Source organism: Amblyomma mixtum, chromosome 2 (genome assembly GCF_055824585.1).
Source record: "Amblyomma mixtum isolate Tamu chromosome 2, ASM5582458v1, whole genome shotgun sequence".
In the NCBI taxonomy this organism is placed as follows: Eukaryota; Metazoa; Arthropoda; class Arachnida; order Ixodida; family Ixodidae; genus Amblyomma; species Amblyomma mixtum.
In genome coordinates this window covers 147,885,137-147,905,596 of record NC_143013.1, presented here as the reverse complement: position 1 = coordinate 147,905,596, position 20,460 = coordinate 147,885,137, and the positions used below count along the sequence as shown (strand labels likewise).

The following is a 20,460-nucleotide window of genomic DNA, read 5'->3' as shown; positions in this document are numbered from 1 at the left end:
ACCCGAATGGAAGTCTAGTGCTTGGGCGTCCGCCTTAGCTATGGAACGAGGTTGGCTCGAAACCCACCGTCGGAGAAGCGTCTGCCGATCTGGCGCCCGGCTTCTTTCATTGCTGTCACACCGCAACTAACGCTGAAACACGCGCGTTGCATACTCGTAACAATTCTGAGCCTTTTAGAATCCGCTAATCAATCGATACACCTTTGTTTCGGTTTCTACTCAGTTTACCTTAAAGTTTCACTCGTGTGTGTTAGAAAGAAGGACGATGGTTCGGACTAGGGGTTAATTCACATGAGGTTCCGTAGCGCACAATTGTGCCCTGTGGTATCTGATGTCACGCCAAGAGAAAATTATATAACAGCTGTAGCTAACCGGTACTCACCTACGAGGCAGGACCATGAAGGGTGACGAAACGAAAAGGGTTCAGCTTAAGTTAAGGACAACGCAGTGAGCAATGGAAAGAAAAACATTGGTGTAACGTTAAGAGACCGCAAGCTCGCAGGAAGGGTGAGGAAAAAAACGTGGATTAGTGACATCCTGGTTGACATCGAGAGGAAAAAATGGGCTTGGGCAGGTAATGCGAAGGCAAGATAACCGCTGGTCCTTAAGAGTAACCGAATGGATTCCAAGATGAGGCAAGCGTAGCAGGGGGCACCAGAAAGTTAGGTGGTTGAATGCGATTAACAAGTTTGCGGGGATACCATGGCTGTAGCTGGGAAGGAACAGGGTAAATTGCAGATACATGGGGGAGGCCTTTGCCCTGAGGACGTAGCCAGGCTGATGACGATGATGATACCTAATATGAGTTCTGCAGGGCTATTAAGGACATGCATAACACAGAAACTTTTTTTTTTCTGAGAACCTGTCTATAAGAATTCACTCAGTGAGGTCAATTACGAGATGCGCAGGGTTCTTTGGAACGACAGTAAAATTTCTCACCACTCTGCTTTGGGCGTCTTGAGGTCCGTTTTGAGTGGAACCGCGCGGGTCTGCTTACTATAATCTTATGACGCGAACGGTTAGTTTAGCCTTCTGCCGTGAGCTTTTCTGTGCCATATATCGACCGAATGGAAATTTTAGGTTTAAACAAAGATGTATGCGAAATGTAAGGTTTCACAACCGTCTTTAGGGTATAGGAAAATATGTTTTGAATTGGCTCAATTTCAATGTTGCATTCACACTCAGAAATTGTAGAGAAAAGCGTTTTCCGCTGGGAATGATTTTCTGCACTCAATTTTTATACATTATAAGATTACACTGCTACAATCAATATATCCTCAGATCTCAGGTGGTGGTGGTGGTGGTGGTGGTAGTAGTAGTAGTAGTAGTAGTAGTAGTAGTAGTAGTAGTAGTAGTAGTAGACGTAGAAGTAGTAGTAGTAGTAGTATTAGTAGTAGTAATGGTTTATTTAAAATTAATGATAAAGGAAGGAAAAGGTTTTTGCTAGCCCCAGAGTCTGCCATCGCTACGGAAAGCACCTGAGCAGGGGCAGCGGAAATAAAGGGAGAGCAGGCAGACTGGAGAAATGAAATTAAAGCTGTCAGGGGACAGTTAGAAAGGATAGGGGGACCGATGTACAATATGCAAGGGATCTATTTACATTATTACATTTGTACAGGTCGTGATCGTGTGAAGTTCTCAGTAAAAGTAGAATAGGAGCAGGTGCGCTCGACACAATGCACACTGCAGCTGCAGTGGGGCGTCCAGCTGATAATCGTCCAAGGTAGCACACGCGGAGCATTCGGTCACTGCGCGTCATTACCTGGCGGAGTACAGACGCGACGTCCAGCCGTCTGTTCGAGGAATGTACAGAGGCTCACGGGTGCGCTCAGTGCCCTGCGGCCAGAGCGAAGGGGCAGGTGCTCCTAAGTATCTACTGCACCGCACCCGTCACACACATCACTCGTCGCGAGTCCCTGGCGCTCCCGTCGTCCTTCAGGCCACACGCAGCCAACGCGCACGTGAAGGATCGTGGTGCGTTGTGTACGCGTAAGTGAGCGGCAGCCAGTGATGCTGTGAATGCGCTCACCTCCTGCGATGCGTGGGGCGGGGTGCTGCCGTCGGAGATGATCCTGGATGACTGCACGCCCATCCTCCAGCGCAAAGGCACGTTTCTATTTTTTTTTTGCTATTAACACTTTTGCTACCGTCAAAAGCGTTCCTAATTGGTTTTCTATGGCAGTCTTAAATTCTCGATGTGAGTGATGGAAAAACTTTAAAAGAAAGATTTTTGCTACGCATGGGAAGAATGGACCTTTACCTTCAATATTTCTATAAGAGTATCTCACAAAATTCCAATATACAAAATTTTTGTCTGAGATTGGTGGACATGACTGGCGTTCCAAACCCTGATCGCACATTGACAACTCGTAATTCTTGACGATATGTACAATATTTTTTGAAGAACGATTCAATGTATTCCTTTCAAAATCAACCCAAAATGAGCCCAGCTAAACATGTTTTCTGCCACAAGAATGCCAGGAGAATAAGCTGTTAAATTACCTGTTCCCCAACAATATCTCTGTTGCACACAAGTTGGTTGAGGCACTAAGCGTTAACTATAAGGTTATCAGCGGGAATGCACCAAAATTTTATTGCTATTCACGACCCCGTACACACCCAGTAGGAATGGCAAACGGACTCTGGTTAGTCATCACAGAAAAAGATGGGTCGTGTGTGTTGCTTTGTTGTGTCCCGTCTTCTTCGCGCAAATACGTACCCGTTCAAAGATGAACCAACTCGCCCAAACAAGAGTTTTACTGGAAAAAGATAGCGGAACGCATATCCGGCCGATAGCTTATAATTACCGTGAGAAATTTAGGGACGCAGTAAAAATGGCAGACTGTGAAGATGCGAATTTAAATGCTCCTATTACCTATGCAATCCTTCACTACTTCTTTCTTTTACACATTTAACAGTGTATTTTTGCGGTCTAGGATACCCAAAGTACACCGATAATCTTCACACTTTTTATGAATAAACATAGAATTACATTCACCTCTTAGAAATTACGCAGTTGCGCATTGCAGCTTCCTGGTCTTCCATTAAAAATTGTAGTGTTTTGAGGGAGTCCGTGAGGAGAATGCACTCTATAGCAATCCATAGGTTTCATTGACAGAAATGCACATCCTACCTCTTTAATTTGAGGCAAATTGCAGGCGATGTATTCGTATATCTCAGATGATGTTGTCATTCCATCCACGCGTAGACGGACGTCCGCAGCTTTCTCGGCAACTTCTTTCAAACCTTTGCCCACAGTAAGCATCATCTGTGCAAAATCACAAAAATGCATTGCATATAATGTAATCAGTGGCGCAAAAAGTAGGAAAAGTCGAACTCAAGGCACAAATTAAAATCCACGAAGCACCCAAGTCTAGAGAAACCTTGGATGGTTTTTGGGTGCCCTGCATTATGGAAGGATTAATGACAAAATAATTGACGGTATTAGTGTGGGGAAACGTTCTCATACGCACAATTCATTGTATTCAAAACCGCCGCGGTGGGTCAGTGGTTATGGTGCTCGGCTGCTGACCCAAAAGACGGGGGTTCGATCCCGGCCGCGGCGGCAGAATATCGGTGAAGGCGAAATTCTATAGGCCCGTGTGCTGTGCGATGTCAGTGCACGTCAAAGAACCCAAGGTGGTCGAAATTTCCGGAGCACTTCACTACGGCGTCCCTCATAGCCTGAGTTGCTTCGGGACGTTAAACCCCCATAAACCGTAAACCAAACCATTATATTGAGCCTAACAGAGATCAAATTATAGCTTCGAAATTGTTTACCGATTTGTTAAAAGTGATTTAATGCGTGTTAGGGTAAGGCCATTATTAATATTTGATATTCAACTTACGGAAGCACATTCTGGTCTGCGCGTCATACTTTGGTAGTGAGAGCGTAAGAGTTGGTGCTGTTGGCACAGTAAGCGCCAGACGTTGTTTATGGCCATGCCCTATCATTCAAGCGAAATGTGGGGGGTTGTCAAAAGCTGTTCGGTTTTAATCTATATATTCTTTATCAGAGGACGGCTAGTGTTGCGAACGACAGCATAGTATCGAATCTTTACTGAAAGTGCTCGCCAGGATAGGGTTCCTCCACGCATAGCAGGCTGGGTGCGTTGACAGCTATTTTGGACTCAGTCCACCTATGGACAGTGCTATCAGCGTTGTTAGATGCATCCGAGTACCCTGTGTAATTTGGAAGCTTCAAGGCGACGACAAAGCAAGTGCATACGCCGTTCATGACAGGGCGATAAAGACGAAATGTGCGCCGCTTTCAAGCAGCGGGCAACCCTTTCAATGCTCAGGTGTTTCCTCGTGCTACTTGTTCCAGCAGCGCCGTTCTGTGTGACAGTACTGGAGACATTTCGCGCTCTGCGTTTGAGGACATTACTCAGCCCCGTATCTCCGTTATCGCATTTTTCCACAAGTGCAGCCACTTAACCGCGGCGCCATGCCATGTGAAGTGGGCAAGGTGATAACGACAGCTATGCAAGTGCGCAATGCGGCTGTGCACGCAGCCCTTGGGGCTTCTTCATTCCTCCAAGCTGCCAAGCCCCGCCGCGGTGGCTCAGTGGTTACGGCGCTCGTCTGCTGACCCGAAAGACGCGGGTTCGATCCCGGCTGCGGCGGCTGAATTTCGATGAAGGCGAAATTGTAGAGGCCCGTGTACTGTGCGATGTCAGTGCACGTTAAAGAACCCCAGGTGGTCGAAATTTCCGGAGCCCTTCACTACGGCGTCCCTCATAGCCTGAGTCGCTTTCGGACTTTAAACCCCAATAAACCAATTTAAGATGCCAACGGATTTGCGGAACGCAGAATTTCCGGCATCTAATCTGGCCAACTTGTAGTCAAAACTGGACGTTAGTTTTGCTATTAGAGACAATTTTTCAACCGATAGGAGTAAGGTTATCGTTCTACAGAAAAGGTAGTGCCATTGAAGCGGTAGCAAAAAATGGTTTGGTCTACGGGGTAGCTACGTAACACACGAAGCGGCGGTTATCAAAAATGAATAAAGATCATAAAACTCATCATTACCAAGTCACAACATGACTCAACCGTCATTACAAAGATAAAAAGTAAATAAATAGCGCCGAAACGATAAATCTTATGCAGAAGTTCGGACGAGCTGGTGGCAGATCATTCCTATACAGAAGCATAGTTTCGTGGCAGATAATTTTTATGTAGAATCTCGGGCGATTTGCTGACAGATCATTTTGATGCAGTAGCATTGGAGAGTTGGTGGCAGATCATTTATGTGTAGAGGGACGGGCAAGTTGGTGGCAGGTAATTCTTATTTAGAAGGCAGGCAAAGTTGGGGACCGATAATTCTTACGTAGAAGCTTGGGCGAGCTGTGGCGGATCATTCTTAAAAAAAGCGCGAACGAGACAAGGACGCAGACAAGAGAGCTACACACGAGCGCTCACTTTAAAGCAAGGTTTTCTTATGAAGAGAGGGCTTTAAAAGTGGGTTTCTTCGCAGTAAAAGTTCAGTTGGAAGTCAGCACTCATTTGTACATCTGTTGTTTGCAGACTTGTCTTGTTCGTGCTGTTTTAAGAATGTCCGTGTCTGCATGAGCAGGAAGAGCCGCTATCGAGACCCATTAACGATGTCGCGTCATACCTTTAAAGGTGGAGCTTATGTTTCCCCGAACAAAAAAAAAATGACCGAGATCGCGTCACAACATTTATCAAACATTTCCGTAATAGAGGCAGGACAAAAGCAACAAGGCATTTGTTCCATTACGGGCCCAGGAGAATTGTTTCGGCAATGCATGTGTTTATTCAAACATGAACAAAAGTGAAAGTGGCCATTCTTCTTCCCTACCCAGAACGACAAATCCAGGAAAAATGATTTTTGACAAGAAATAGAAAACGACTGCGGTCGTAACATCCATGGAGTGTAAGGGCTTTGCTCTTGCATTTATCGTTTCGAAACATCAAGCAATCGAGCACAAAAGACCTACTGACGTGGTTTCTAACATGTAAAGCTTCTATCACAGTGCAAATATTATTTGGTTAGCGCAGAAATAAACGCTAATTTTGAATAACCTGCTGTAAAACATCACGAATAGGAACAATTCTTCTATTTTACAAAGCTCACATTTTTACTGCACCGTTTATGCACCATCAATTTCTAAAAAGTTCTGCATGTGCGGCGTGACTTTAGATTACGGTGTTAGTTTGTTTTAAGTTGGCAACATTGTGACCGCTGTGGCGGTATTTTCTTTGCGTGTGCGTGTGGATGCTCGTGGCCTTCGCGCGTCAGTTCTAGCTTGTTCTTGCAGTAGTCCGTAGCCAAGAAATTTGGAGTGGCCTCCAAGGGCACGCTTACATTTAAAGGGGGCACAACACTCAGAACTGAGGACGTGACTGGGCCGCGGGTCAACAGCTGCTCATGGGAAGGGGTTGACTTCATTGGCTACGTGTTGTTACATGGTCATCCACTTGGGAGAGGATACAACAGCGCTTGGCAACCGGGTTGCCAAAGCTGAATTGATACTGCAGTTGTCATTCGGCGCTGTTGCTTCTTGTTATGTTCTGGAATCAGTCTTGTGGATGCGTGCTTGCGCATGAGAGGCAGCTGGCCCCAAAGAGATAACACTCGCAGGTACCCGAACTAAAAATTTGAAATCTTTTTTACGTGCTCTAGTGGATGAGAGGCCAGCGCGAATCTAAGGAAAGTCGGAGCAACATTGTGCGTATTATAGTCAGGTCAAACTATTTGGGAATAAAATTTTACAAATTTCCAACGTACTGTCGACAGTTTCGAACACTAGAATTTTGTAGCCACGGTGCACTATCACGCATTTCTACTGCAATATATGAAGAAATAAAGAGCACAAGTTTAGATAAATGCGTTGAGAAAACAGTGTACGTCATTTTTCCGACGTGATTTAAGGATTTACCTTGGCAGTACTGTAAAGTTGCAGAGGAACCTTCTTCTTCTCGAGAGTTCTGGATCGCTTCACTCCATCTTTCACCTCGTCGCTGGTGTCCCGTCCCATGATGCTGTACATCATCGCCTTGTCCATAAGGGTCGCTCCAGAGGTGGCGTTTCGGTGACCCTGTAGACAATGGCACGCGGTATTGACATATTTCATAGTGTTCTTAAAGAGAACCTCGAAACTGAGTAATTGCATAAGTAGTCACCGGTCAGTGACCTCAGCAGCAACACGTGCAGCAATATTACACTGCATATAGCTTGCGGCGTTGTGTCATATGAAAATATGTAAAAGCAGCACTTTATCTAGCACTGAAAAAAAGTCTTATAGGCCAAAGCAGGAAATCAATTTTGCGCAGTTTGAATCGAAAGCGTACTCAATAAAGTCTTGCATCTTCGTGGTTCCCGCTCTCAAATAAGAATAATAAAGAGCTCACACTGCACCCAGCACCGTCAAACAAAAGCCATTTATTTACGCCATGCAATCTGTAATCAAGCTAAGCCCCTTAAGGTGTGGAAACATTTGAGTGTGTCTTTCTATGTGCGGTGTTAACCGTTACTGTGGTGCGCAGGCAATCATTTTCGGTCGTGACGAACAGCTCAATGCATAGATTCAAACCGAGGTTCTCAAAATAAGGCTAGGCTCTCGGAGTTTCTTCAAGACGACCGAAGCCATGCTCCGACGCTAGAGCCAAGGGCCTCCATTCTCTGTACCAGTGTTCTTTAATTTCATTTGAATACTTTAATGAATCCAAAAAGAATATTACACAAATGGTAGGGCAATGTAGGATGACATGGTCTAAGTAAAGAATTTCGAAGAATAGAGCAGAAAATCTGGTAGTAATGATGCCAATCTGCAGCCACACGAAGTTAAAAGGAGCCTGAGGATGTGCCAGTACGCGAACGTGGATAGGCAACCTGTAGCCAATGGCTTATGCCATGTTGAATGACGGACAATCTTGAGTGGTTAGGCCAAATGCGTATTATGTGTGCTAGCACTTGGCTTTTCACTTCGTTCTCAGTTCTAGGATTGGTTTACAAGGTCAAGAAGGCTTCAGACAAAGATGGCGAAATTGGTACGTGGGGGCCGTAGTGCTGACCCGCCGCGGTAGCTCAGTGGTTAAGGCGCTCGTCTACTGAGCCGTAGTACCCGGGTTTGAACCCGAACATGGCGGCCGCGTTTCGATGGGGGCGAAACGCAAAAGGCGCCCGTGCGCTGTGCGATGTCAGTGATCGTCAAGGATCCCCAGGTGGTCGAAATTATCCCGGAGACCACCACTATGGCATCTCTTCCTTTCTTCTTTCACTCCCTCCTTTATCTCTTTCCTTACGGCGCAGTTCGGGTGTACACCGAGACATGTGAGGCAGTTACTGCCTCGCCTCCTTTCTTTCTTTCTTTCTTTGATTGCGAACCCTTAAGACTGGATTGTTGACACTTACATCAGAGAACCACAGGAAGTAGTGGTAGCGGTGCACGGGCATCCACAGGGGGACGTACTGCGTGGGATCCGGGTTGTATGCCAGCACCGGTTTCGTGCCTGCTTCCTGCGACAGGGGACGTGGAAACAAAGATCTAACGCATGCAGTGGCAACGGCTTCCAACTCTGCGTTAAAACCTGTAGCTACAAAAGACCCTCCTTGGGCAAATTTATCGCTAAAGTATGCCAAGCAACTCAAGTTAGAAGCTTAGAATAACGGGCCAGTTGTCACATGAATTTCAGCCATGAAGCGCGATGAATAGGACGTAAGCAGGAAAGTTGTATACGGGAAGTGTGCTGCTAGCTGCTCTCAATTGTGTTTTGAAGGCATCGGGTAACGCTGCATGTTCAGCTGCGGCGCAGGTGGTCTGTGCTAAATAAAAAATTAGGCAGTGGCTTAGCGCTGGTTAAGCCTGGATATACAAGCGAAAAGCTTCAGTTACGCTTGGCTGGACGTCATGGCTGTCGCAGTTCGCGCACAATGCACTGGGAGCACCACGATAACGGTGGAGGCGTTCGGCCGTCCACACACTGCCTGTGCAGAGGCGGAGGAGGAGACGGTAATCGGTGCGGTTAAAATTCAGGGGGCTCTTCGGCTCTTTAAAGTGCTGCAAGGCGAAAGTGTTTCCTGGCGCAATGTTTTTTTTTACTTTTCATATTTTCATTTTTTTTCATTTTCATTTTATGTTTATTTTTTCCTTATTTGATTCTTTTTATTATTTTTTATTTTTCAGGGTGTATTTTCCCATTTTTGAATATTTATTTCTTTATTATTTTCATTATTTTTATATCTCTTTTAACATTTTGTTTTTATTTCTCTTTCTTTACATATTTTTGTTTTTTAATTTCTTTTTTCTTATTTTAATTTTTTATTTCCTTTTATTTTATTCATGGAACCCATGCATTCACTAGATGCGCCTTTATTCATGCTCAAACTTGCATCCTTCGTGGCGGAGTGGTAGTGCCTCCGGTTCAAATGCCAGAGGCCCTGGTTCGATTCTCAGCCTCGACGCAGTTTCTTTTTAAGCAGTGACGCTTAAACGTGACGTCACTCGGTCGCGGCGTACGGCGTACGCGAAGCTCGGCTCCCACCCTCGTAGTGAAGCTTTTCGCTTCAAAACAAAATAACCTATGCTTAAATATAAGTACCAAGAAAACAGTATCAGGGATATGATTCGCTACGCTGATTGTTAGCATATGCATCCAAGGCCTAATAATTGCTGAACACGTTGGAGGAGTTCTTAATGATACTGCCGCCAGGTGTCCCCGGGCGGCGCCGAAAGGACGAAGAAGTGTGGAACTCGCGTGCTCTCGGAGCTGAGACTCTGCTTCTCTGTTTGCGGCCTGTGCCTAGCCTGTGTGATTAAGGACCCATCTGTGACATTTGTGGTGGAGGTGCTGGGTACATCGCCCTGGAATATGTCGCACACCCCTCCTAACACCGAGGACCCCAGACCTCTCCCTATCGACACGCCAGTGCATCGGGTCAGTCGCGGCAATCTAGGACTGCCCCCTGAGCATGGGCTGTTGGAGACTACCTCGACACCTGGCCGGCTGCCTCCTGAGCTCAGGCCATTTGACACTACCTCGGCGGCTGCCCCTCAACCAGTCATGCAAGGCGCCGCGTACTACACCCTCCACAACCCACGGCTACCAAAATCCTTTCACGGGACTCAGCTGGAGGACGTGGAAGATTGGCTCCTCCAGTTTGAACGTTTCGCCACATTTAACCAGTGGGATGACGCCGCCAAACTGAGGAACGTTTTCTTCAGCTTGGAGGACGGTGCTCGGACGTGGTACGAAAACCGTGAGGACGCTCTTCTGTCATGGCATGAGTTCCGACGTCAATTGCTCGCCGCGTATGTCAGCGCTGATCGTCGGGAGCGAGCTGAACGCGCCCTGCAGTCCTGCATGCAGATGCCCAATGAAACGGTTACCATGTACGTCGAAGACATGACGTGTCTCTTCCGACGGGCTGACCCAGCCATGTCGGAAGCGAAAAAGCTGCGCCACCTAATGCGTGGTGTGAAAGAACAGCTTTTCGCCGGCCTCGTGCGCAGCCCCCCAAGCACTGTTGCCGAGTTTCTAGCAGAGTCTCAGCTCCGAGAGCACGCGAGTTCCACACTTCTTCGTCCTTTCGGCGCCGCCCGGGGACACCTGGCGGCATTATTGTGTTTCCACGACGTTTGTGTTTCCATTGTGGGGAGCCCGGTCACCTGTTCCGGCGGTGCCCATATCGTGAACTTGGCCTGCAGGGTTTTTCCCCCGATGCGCCAAGACCCCGATTTGGTCAACGGCCTCCTGCGATTGAAGCGTACGTGACGCAGCAACCTATGTGGTCCATGGCGCGCCGTCAGTCCCGATCACCGTCCCCTCGCCGGTCACCATTTTCACCGAATCCGCAGAACTTTTCGCGAGCGACAGCGGACCGCTCGCCCAGTCCTCGCCGGGAAAACTGAAGACAGCGACCTCCGGGGGCGTGGTCGCTGGATATCGATGCTGTAAGGACCCCCTGACGACGCCGACATCCGATGATAGAGCTTTGTCGACGTCGACGACAGCAGGTGATCTAAAGGAGCGATTCTCGCTGGACATACCCCTGTGCTTGCTCACTTTGATGAGGAGGCTGCTACCGAGATACACACCGACGCTAGCAATATTGGGCTTGGTGCCGTCCTCGTTCAGCATCAAGAAGGCGTGGAACGTGTGATCGCGTATGCGAGTCGCACACTCTCGCGCACCGAAATCAACTATTCCACCTCAGAAAAGGAGTGCCTCGCCGTCATCTGGGCCACGATGAAATTTCGGCCTTATATCTACGGTCGCCCTTTCAAAGTCGTCACAGATCACCATTCCTTGTGCTGGCTGACCAATCTCCGGGACCCATCAGGCCGCCTGGCACGCTGGAGCCTTCGCCTTAAGGAATTTGATTATACAATTGTCTATAAGTCCGGACGTAAACACGAAGATGCCGACACGCTCTCGCGCGCACCTGTCGAGCAAGCTGATGACAGCACAGAGGACGACAATCGTTTCCTAGATGTGGTCAGCAGTTCGGACTTGGTGGCAAGGCAGCGTGCTGACGCTGACCGGCGGTCTGTCATGGATCACCTCGAGGGCCATGCTTCCAACGTACCTCGACCCTTTTCCCGCCACCTGTCCTCTTTTTGTATTCGCAATGGCGTACTCTACAAGAAAAACTCACGTAACGGTGACCGGACCTACCTCCTAGTCGTGCCATCAGACCTCCGCGACGACATCCTTTCAGCGTGTCATGATGAGCCCACATCTGGCCACTTGGGATTTGCCCGCACGCTCGCCCGAGTGCGTCAGGCCTATTATTGGCCTAAACTTGCAGCGACCATCCATCGCTACGTCAGAGGTTGCCGTGAGTGCCAGCGTCGTAAGTCGCCACCGCTAAAGCCTGCAGGTTTGCTCCATCCAATTGAACCACCTCGCACACCTTTTGACCAAGTCGGCATTGAACTTCTGGGCCCATTTCCTCTATCAGCATCTGGCAATAAGTGGATTATAGTTGCGACTGATTATTTGACGCGCTATGCGGAAACCAAGGCGGTGCCGCGCAGTACATCCTCAGAAATCGCGCATTTCTTCATACACCACATCGTTTTACGACACGGCGCCCCGTCTTCCGTAATCACCGACAGGGGCACTGCGTTTACTGCACAGCTCATGCACGAGGTGTTCCAGCTGAGTCACACGACCCACCGCAAGACTACTGCATACCACCCGCAGTCAAACGGGCTCACGGAGCGCCTCAACAAAACCTTAGCGGACATGCTCGCCATGTACGTCGATGTACAGCACAAGACCTGGGACGAGATCCTCCCATACGTGACGTTTGCCTATAACACGGCGCTTCAGGAAACGACTCGCTTTACGCCGTTTCGCCTCGTCTACGGGCGTGACGTACAGACAATGCTCGACGCCATGCTTCCGTGCGCCCCTGACGACCAGGAGCTCACGTCGGACGCCGAGGAGTTTACCCGGCACGCAGAGGAAGCCCGGCAACTGGCCCGTATGCACATCCGACGGCAGCAGGTCACGGATGCACAACGCTACAACCAACGACATCGACACGTAGAGTACCACCCCGACGACAAAGTGTGGGTATGGACCCCAGTACGTCGCCCAGGCCTGTCGGAGAAGCTCCTGAGCCGCTACTTTGGACCGTACACAGTGTTGCGCCGTATCACGGATGTGACGTATGAAGTCCTCCCCGATGGCACTCTACCGAGTTCGCGCCGTCGACCTCAGCCTGAGGTCGTGCACGTACTGCGCATGAAGCCTTACTGTACGCAGTAAGGGGCGTAGCCTCTTCCGCGTGTTCTTTTTATTTGTACCTGCAGCCGTTGAGCGGCATGTGACCGTTCACGTGCTTACTTCCTCCCGTTCACTCAATGTGCGCCCACGTTTTGGCTTTCTTTTTTGGGGGAGGGGGAATAATGCCGCCAGGTGTCCCCGGGCGGCGCCGAAAGGACGAAGAAGTGTGGAACTCGCGTGCTCTCGGAGCTGAGACTCTGCTTCTCTGTTTGCGGCCTGTGCCAAGCCTGTGTGATTAAGGACCCATCTGTGACAATACTAATTTTCTTTCGAACTGTGATGGAACCAGGAAATAAAAAGAAAACGGCTGAAGCAGTTTTACAATCTGGTGTTCTGTGCTGCTGCACCTGTACCCATCGATTGCAAATACAAACTTAACTGCTAGTGACACTGAATCAGCTTTTCTTACTGTTGTTATTCAGCGTTTACCCAGATCAGTTGCTTTTATTCTAAATAAAAAATAATATTTGGGCAACGATAGCAATGCTGTTTCGAAGGTATGAAGATATTTTTAGTCCTGCGAGCGCTTAATATGTACTTTAAATATTGTAATACTTCGTTATAAGGCCGGCTTTGATGCAAGCTTCTTAATTATTTCTCTTCTATAAAAGCAGCACTAGATAAAATATGAATAAATATGGGCAGATCATGGCCTTGCCTATCATAGGTGGCATGTTAGGAAAATATGTGCTGTTCACTGTAAACGTTTATAATGGTCCCAAAATAATGTCACTCTTCTACTACGATTCATGCTGGGAAAAAAGGAAAAGAAGCCTTGAGTCCTCCAAATTTCTAAACTCGATGTTTGATGACGACCACGGTATACGTTCAGTTTCCTCAAATTTCTTGAAGTAAGCTGTGATTCTGGCGACATTTTCGCATACTGCTCGCTACGAAAGTTTCTCCGTTGGGATTTGACGGCTTCGTTTTGCATTATCACAAACATATTCCCCGAAAAAGTCATCAGTATGTGTCAGTTTCAATAATCTTTAGCAAGCTGTTTTTCCAGCGAGTTCCATTCTGAGCCCCTTGTTCTTGAAAATATGCGGTAAGAACCTCGCTACCTTTGCCCGGTTTAATGTTTTAATGTTAAGGTAACATTCCTATTGTTGTACGCATCACAGACTCAATGGATCTCCTCTGAAAGAGCTACACGGTGGTCTGGTCTCCATTGCCAGAATAAACGTTAATCGCAGGCCATCTGCTAAAAGATTACAACCAACTACGTCATCTTTCAGGTTCCTGGTATTATTGTTACGCGAGTGTTTTTTTTATATTTGCAATATTGCTGCTTGAAACATTATCTACTTCCTGCGTGAAAATGGCACATGCTGCTAATCGTTCGTACTTTTATTGGACACTTCTTAAAGTGCTGTTGCAAAATATTCCATATAAAGGGCGCGGGGACCTAGTCAAGACCGCCTCAGAGCAGCTTTTGGTCCCTGCTTCCTGCATTTTCATTTTTGTAAAAATGCAAATTGAACATTGAATTCGATATCCTTTGGGAGATAGACAGATCTTCGGGTTCTTATTTACCGTTCGTGGTAGAGCAGTTAAAATTAAAGATATAACGCAGCTTAACAATATTCATATTGAATCCAATGATGAAAAAATGCACAGCGGATGTCACCATATCACACGAAATTCAGCGTTGGCTATACTGATTGTAAATTTAGAGTCTTTGAATTTCCTTTTCACCGGTCCTTTTTTCGGTCCGCTGCTGCGCGGAGTGAGTGCTGGGTGGAGGTGGGTAAATGGGTGGAGTCTGCTGGAGTGGACGTGGGTGGACGAGTGACTCGCGGTGGCTCATTGGTTGGAGAAGCCCGGAGGATACCCTGAGTCCGGAGGATGCCTCGCTGCGGAGGTGTTGGCAGAAAACACTGACCACGGCTTTTTCGCCGAAAAAGAACTACACTGCTGACACAGTAAAAAAAAAAGAAGTGAGGCCACACTTGGAGCTAAGTTATCTGTTAGGACAACACGGGATAAGATGTCAATCGAATAGAGCCAGCAGTGCTAGAGAATCCCGATCGGATATCACATAAGGTAATCTGGCAGGGCAAGGCTGCCGCACCTACCGTTACACTGCACTAATTGGAGAGAATGGCGAAAGCCTCTGACCTTAAAACTTTTAACGAGGTTATTGATATTAATGGCCTTCTAGCGGTGTCCAGTAGTGTTCACTGCACAGGAGGTACACCTACCCGACAATATGAGTCGAAGGGGACACGCAGAACAGATAAACTTAGCGGCGATGTGGCTCCTGGAAGCACTTCACTGAAAAAGAAGAAACAGTTTGCATGAGGAGCTCACTTTTAAGCCTGGGTGTTATTAAATATACTTTATTCTCTGTGCACACAATTAAAAGGTGAGACAAATTAGGGAAATCAACTATAGGCCATCATAAAAGTAGATAATATAGCCATTACAATAACAAATGCAGTTCCGGCGACGAAAGTACGGCTAAAACGCACCAGGTGAATTTATATTTGGTTTAGCTTCTTCGATTATAAAATGTTCGATGTTCGTCCATGGTTGAAGTGAACTGTTCTTCTTCGTGTTTTTTTATTGCTCGTAACTTCAAATCGCTGCGCAAAAACGGAGAAACTACGGCCAGAGAACGTTGTAAACTCAACCGTTGGAGAGTGTGCGAGTCAACAAACGTCGGTCGTATAGGACCGTTATTTCCTAGAGGTCCATATATGAAATGGTTTGGTTTGGTTTATGGGGTTTAACGTCCCAAAGCGACTAAGGCTATGAGAGACGCCGTTGTGGAGGGCTCCGGAAATTTCGACCACCTGGGGTTCTTTAACGTGCACTGACATCGCACAGTACACGGGCCTCTAGAATTTCTCCTCCAAAGAAATTCTAGCCGCCGCGGCCGGGATCGAACCCGCGTCTTTCGGGACAGCAGCCGAGCACCATAACCGCTGAGCCACCGCGGCGGCTATATATGAAATGAGAGAGCATTGTAAAACAGTCTCTAGCTTAAGTAAAGCTCAAATCGAAAAGCATTCTAACACTGTTAATACAGTTTTAGAGAAGAAAACTAAAGAAACAGAAGCTACGAAAACTCACGCCAAGTTCGCCTTGCTCAGAATTTCTTTGCCGGACTTCAGGCCGTTGTCAAATTCATGGATCATCTCGCAGTCTGACTCCCTGAAGATGGTTGTGACTGGTCGACACTGCAGAATAGAACTTTCAGTGCAGTAGTGGCATTTATGAAGTGTAATTGAACTTATTGCTTGCTCGACATGAATCCACAGTATCTGTTGCGCATTGCAGTTATAAGGGGCTGACGAAATTGTGATAGCTTTATTTTGCTGACGTCTTTACTCCGCGGCGGCTTCGTTTTGCTGGCGCCTTGATTTCGCGCTGGCTTCAGAGTATGGCCACGCCGCATTTGCTTCGGCTATCTGCTTCCAGCAGCTTCCTGCAGGAACTACTGGTCATCGTCTCGCTTTCAGCTGCGCCTCTCGAGCCCACTCTTTTACGTCATTCACACCCCATTATTACCGTTGCGCTTCGTTTCATTCGGCATTACGCTCGTCTTCTCGTCCCCTGGTAAGCCACTCTACTTGCAAGACGCCATACTTCATCAAATCGACGCAACTGAACCTGACTGCCAGTACCGACGTTGCGCGTCACCTTGTCGAGGTACAGAGATTGAAGCGTAATGCAGCAAGTAGCGAAGTTATTCTCCTTTCTGGCCAATGCTGAACACTGTGCCCCTCACTCACGAAAGAGAAGGAGCTTCCGAACAGGCAAGATCACTGTTGTCTTCGAAAAATCTTGGTTGCCGGTTTCGAACCAGCGACACCTTTAAATTCTATTGGCACCTAATATTTTGTGCAGATAAAACGAAACTCACCTGAAGCATAAAGAAATTGTTTTCTTTGATCGCCCATTCAATGTCTTGAGGCGTGGTGTAAGCCTTTTCAATCTATATAAGAAACAAGCATTGGAAAAAAGAGGAGTGTAATTTTTTGTCACTGAATAGTTTAGGAATTATTGCTTTCACGCCTGGAAACTCGTCAGCCATGTAGCTCCAGAACGTAGCATACAACCACTTTATTTATTACAGCACTGTCGTGTAAAAGAAGAAAGTGCTGCAAATTTGCAAATAAATTTTATCTGTAATGAATCAGCAAGAAAAGCATTTTTTGTGAGCTTTGCATTGTAGTCGAAATCAAGAGCGCCGTTATAGCATACCATGCATCGGCATGCACTGAGATGGGAGTCATCCATTCTTTGACGTTCAGGCGGCAAGCCAATATTATACGCTTTGAAACAGTGTACTTCTGCGTTTTGTTGTGTTGTGTTGGGTTTAATGGCACATAGGCAGCTAAGGCCATCATGCGCCAAACACAAGGTAATAGGGAATGTTTTCTGTGTGATTTAATAAAAATGTGGAAATTCATCAGTGGTGTAAAGGGGTTACAAAGTTTAGCTACCTAGTATAACCGACAAAACGAGATTTAAGAATGGCTAATGGTAAAAGCTTTAAAAAAAAGGTCAGGCAGCCTCAGCGTCCATCCTTGGCAGGGCAAGAATGTCGAGGATCCAAACAGTGTACTTCTAGGGGGAATAACTTGAACCTGGAGTTTTACACCGGGAAAAAAAAACCTTTGTTCACGGGAATTTTCGTATTTCGCCTCCTTAGAAGTGCAGCCTCCGCAGACAAGATCCAATCAGCGGCTTCCGGCTGACCAGTCGAACGCCATGGTTAAGAGGTCAAGAAAAAAGACCATATACATAAGCCAGACAAAAGGTGGCTCGGGCCACGTATACTTTGTGGTGACTAAGGAAACGTAATATCCGCAGTGTGCCTATAAACGAATGGCCGAGCGCGACGACCGCGAAATAATAAAAAGTAGCCCTATGGTGTCACTTAATTGCTGATCATGTGTGACAAAGCTACAGCATAGCCGCTACCTATGGACACTAATTCCATAGACACCCGTAGTGTCATCTGCTCTTGAAACGCTCTTGCACGTGTTGGTTCACGGTTCGACAGCTAACGAATGGTTGGCGCAATTCTATCCTAGATCTCGCGCAGCAGATTTGAATGAATTCAGTCCCGCGCGTTTGAGACATTTTGGAGGCCCACAGTCCTTTTCTGGGAAAGCGCCGCCTCACCTACTGTGACAGCAACACAACGCCGGGAAAATGCCCCAACGGGCTGCTTATGTTATCGCAATAATATCTCTTTGGCAGTGTTCTGTTTGTGCTAATTAAAGTTTAGGCCATGGCCCCATAACCATGGTCTCTGATGGGGGAGGCGAGTGTAAATAAGCGGAACGTACGAATGATACCGATGCGACGCGAACAAAGGACTGTGAATACAGTGCTAACCGCCAGCTTTGGCATGCTAAACAGGACCACGGCGGCTGTGACGATAATGGCTGCGACAATGGCTGTGAAGATAATTTATTCCAGAAGAGGGCAAATACGGGGGGGTTGGTACATGTTTTACGAATTGGAAAAAAAGCGCAATCAGAGACGAAACACAAGAGAAGGACAAAACGCTGATGTTTTGTCCTTCTCTTGTGTCTCGTCTTTGATTGATCTGTTTTTCCAATTCGTAAAAGATAATTTATGCTAGTGAGATTACCATTTCCGTTCGCCGACCTGCCACAGCGGCTACATCGCTCTACTTTAAATGTCCGGCACCTTCACCATTGTAAGTTGACTGCGGTCTTTTGAATTTCGCGACACAACATGAAGGCGGATACAGTTCTCGCAATAATGCTTGAAAAAGTTCCACCTCTCTATTTCGACCGAGATATAGACGTATGAGCTTTCTTTTTCGATGCCTTATTTAATTGGTACGCCGCCGTCTGCAGCCATGCAGCCACGATTGTGCCTCGCTCTGCTCCGAATGTAAGGGAATCTGGGAAGGCCTCAAGCATCTATGAAGCGGTTTTCCTCACGATGCATGAAAAACAGCACTTTGAGCCTCTTTTCTTAGAGATAAATTTTTTGCTACAAACTGCACTGTACGCCGCGAAAATATATGGCAAGCTAAGACAGGTGCAGAGCATGGCAGGTAGATGAGAGGGGCAGGAGCTGAGGACGGGTATTATTGCGCAAAAAGGAAGACGGGCACGGCCGCAGCGCTGCTGGAGCACCGCGAAAGTAATCGCTGCATGTAACAACGACTGACAACAAACAGAGAGGAGATAACACAGGGTATGAAGGAGCAAGTCTTCCGCCCCTTTACGCTACCATGAGCTCTTTTCAAGTAGGCTGACAAATTGATCCAAGCCAGCGGGGATTCTGGATTTCTCCTCCCCCGAAATTCAACAGGCGCAGCCCAGATGTGATCTAGAGGTGTAAATTCAAGCTGTAAATAGACTTTGAGATCACCCGTTTATGCTTACCTGCACGGCAATATGGGCCAACCGTTCGACATCTTTAGTTGAGATGCAAGCAGTTTGGGCTTTCTCTGGTTCCAAGGTTAAGTTGACCACACCGCCGCTTTCTGCAGAGGACCGACAGAACACAGATTTACAAGAAGAGAATAGCACATGACGTGATATTGCTCGAGCTTAGCCCTGAGTTCTTGCTGGCCTCATTGGAAGTGCGCCCTTCACCGTGTATGTTTCTATCTTACGCGGTGATTGCTTAGTCGTGTTCGGCTTTCTTATCGGTGCTACCAATCAATAAAAAATACCACATTTTAGAAGCCTTGGTAGCGAGAAGGTGGGCAGATGGCTCTTGACAATCACAAACTTAAAAGGGAGGTGAAGGCCTCAGGCTGTTCGCCAACGTTTCGACAAGAGGACTTGTCTTCGTCTGGGCAAAGCGTTCATTGTTGGCGGGGTTTACATAGGGCCTTCACTCCAAGGAGTAGGGCCCGGTGAGGGGGAGTAGGGTGTGAAGTTGTAATGCTGATAGGATGGGGAGGGTGAATCTTATCCAGCATGAGGGTTGATTAAGATTATCAACCAGCTGACCTGGAAAACTGTGAAAAGAAAAAGATTAGCTCAGCAGAAAGCAGTCCCTGGGTGTGCAGCGTGGAATGATAGCGAAAGTGGGCTGGAAAGGCTGTGTATTCAGCTGGGACGGGTGGCTTGGTATGACTGGCTTCACTGAACTTAAAAAACTCAGAAAAAAATTAGTCTGCATGACGGAAGAAAATACCGGGGAAATAATAAAGAAAAAAAAACCGGGGCGAGATCAGAGCAAGCGCAAAGGGAAGGGGGCTTCCAGCTACTGTTGGAAGCACGAAAAGCGACTTCAGCTTTGATATAAAGACTAGCTTTAACTCCGCGTCGTCTAATGTTATCTACATGCTGCAATGCTCCTCTTATCAGAGGCCATGTATCATAGAAACCAGGCAATCAAAAGGGCCACACTAAAAGGACATGTAGCTGACACAACAAGGTGCGCATAGAAGTGTTAGAATGTCGTAATCAACGCGATCACCAATTTGATGAACTTAAACTGTTCCTTCCTCAGTCAGGCTTTAAATCAGCAACGAACCGAAAATGCAGAGAGGGATTTCTATGCACTTATTTAAAACCTCACGACCAGCAGAGATCAACGTATGGTTTACAGTTTATGGGGTTTAACGTCCCAAAGTGACTCAGGCTATGAGAGAAGCCGTAGTGAAGGTTTTCGCATGTTTCGACCACCTGGGGTTCTTTAACGCGCACTGCGTTACGCACGAATATGCGGTTAGAAGTGTAAAAGTGC

At 47.2% G+C, this 20,460-nt stretch overlaps 1 protein-coding gene across 2 annotated transcripts in view; it reads right to left on the bottom strand.

Annotated features, from left to right (window-relative positions):
* Positions 1-20,460, bottom strand: part of LOC149361210 (uncharacterized) — a 117,551-nt gene that overhangs the window by 28,626 nt on the left and 68,465 nt on the right. For both annotated transcript variants that reach the window (XM_089572624.1, XM_089572625.1), the window contains exons 20-26: positions 19,143-19,243; positions 16,631-16,702; positions 15,838-15,944; positions 14,964-15,036; positions 8,378-8,482; positions 6,903-7,061; positions 3,134-3,268 (exon numbers count right to left, since the gene is read on the bottom strand). In XM_089572624.1, coding sequence (XP_089428750.1) covers positions 3,134-3,268; positions 6,903-7,061; positions 8,378-8,482; positions 14,964-15,036; positions 15,838-15,944; positions 16,631-16,702; positions 19,143-19,243 — 752 coding nt within the window. The remainder of the gene's footprint in view (positions 1-3,133; positions 3,269-6,902; positions 7,062-8,377; positions 8,483-14,963; positions 15,037-15,837; positions 15,945-16,630; positions 16,703-19,142; positions 19,244-20,460) is intronic.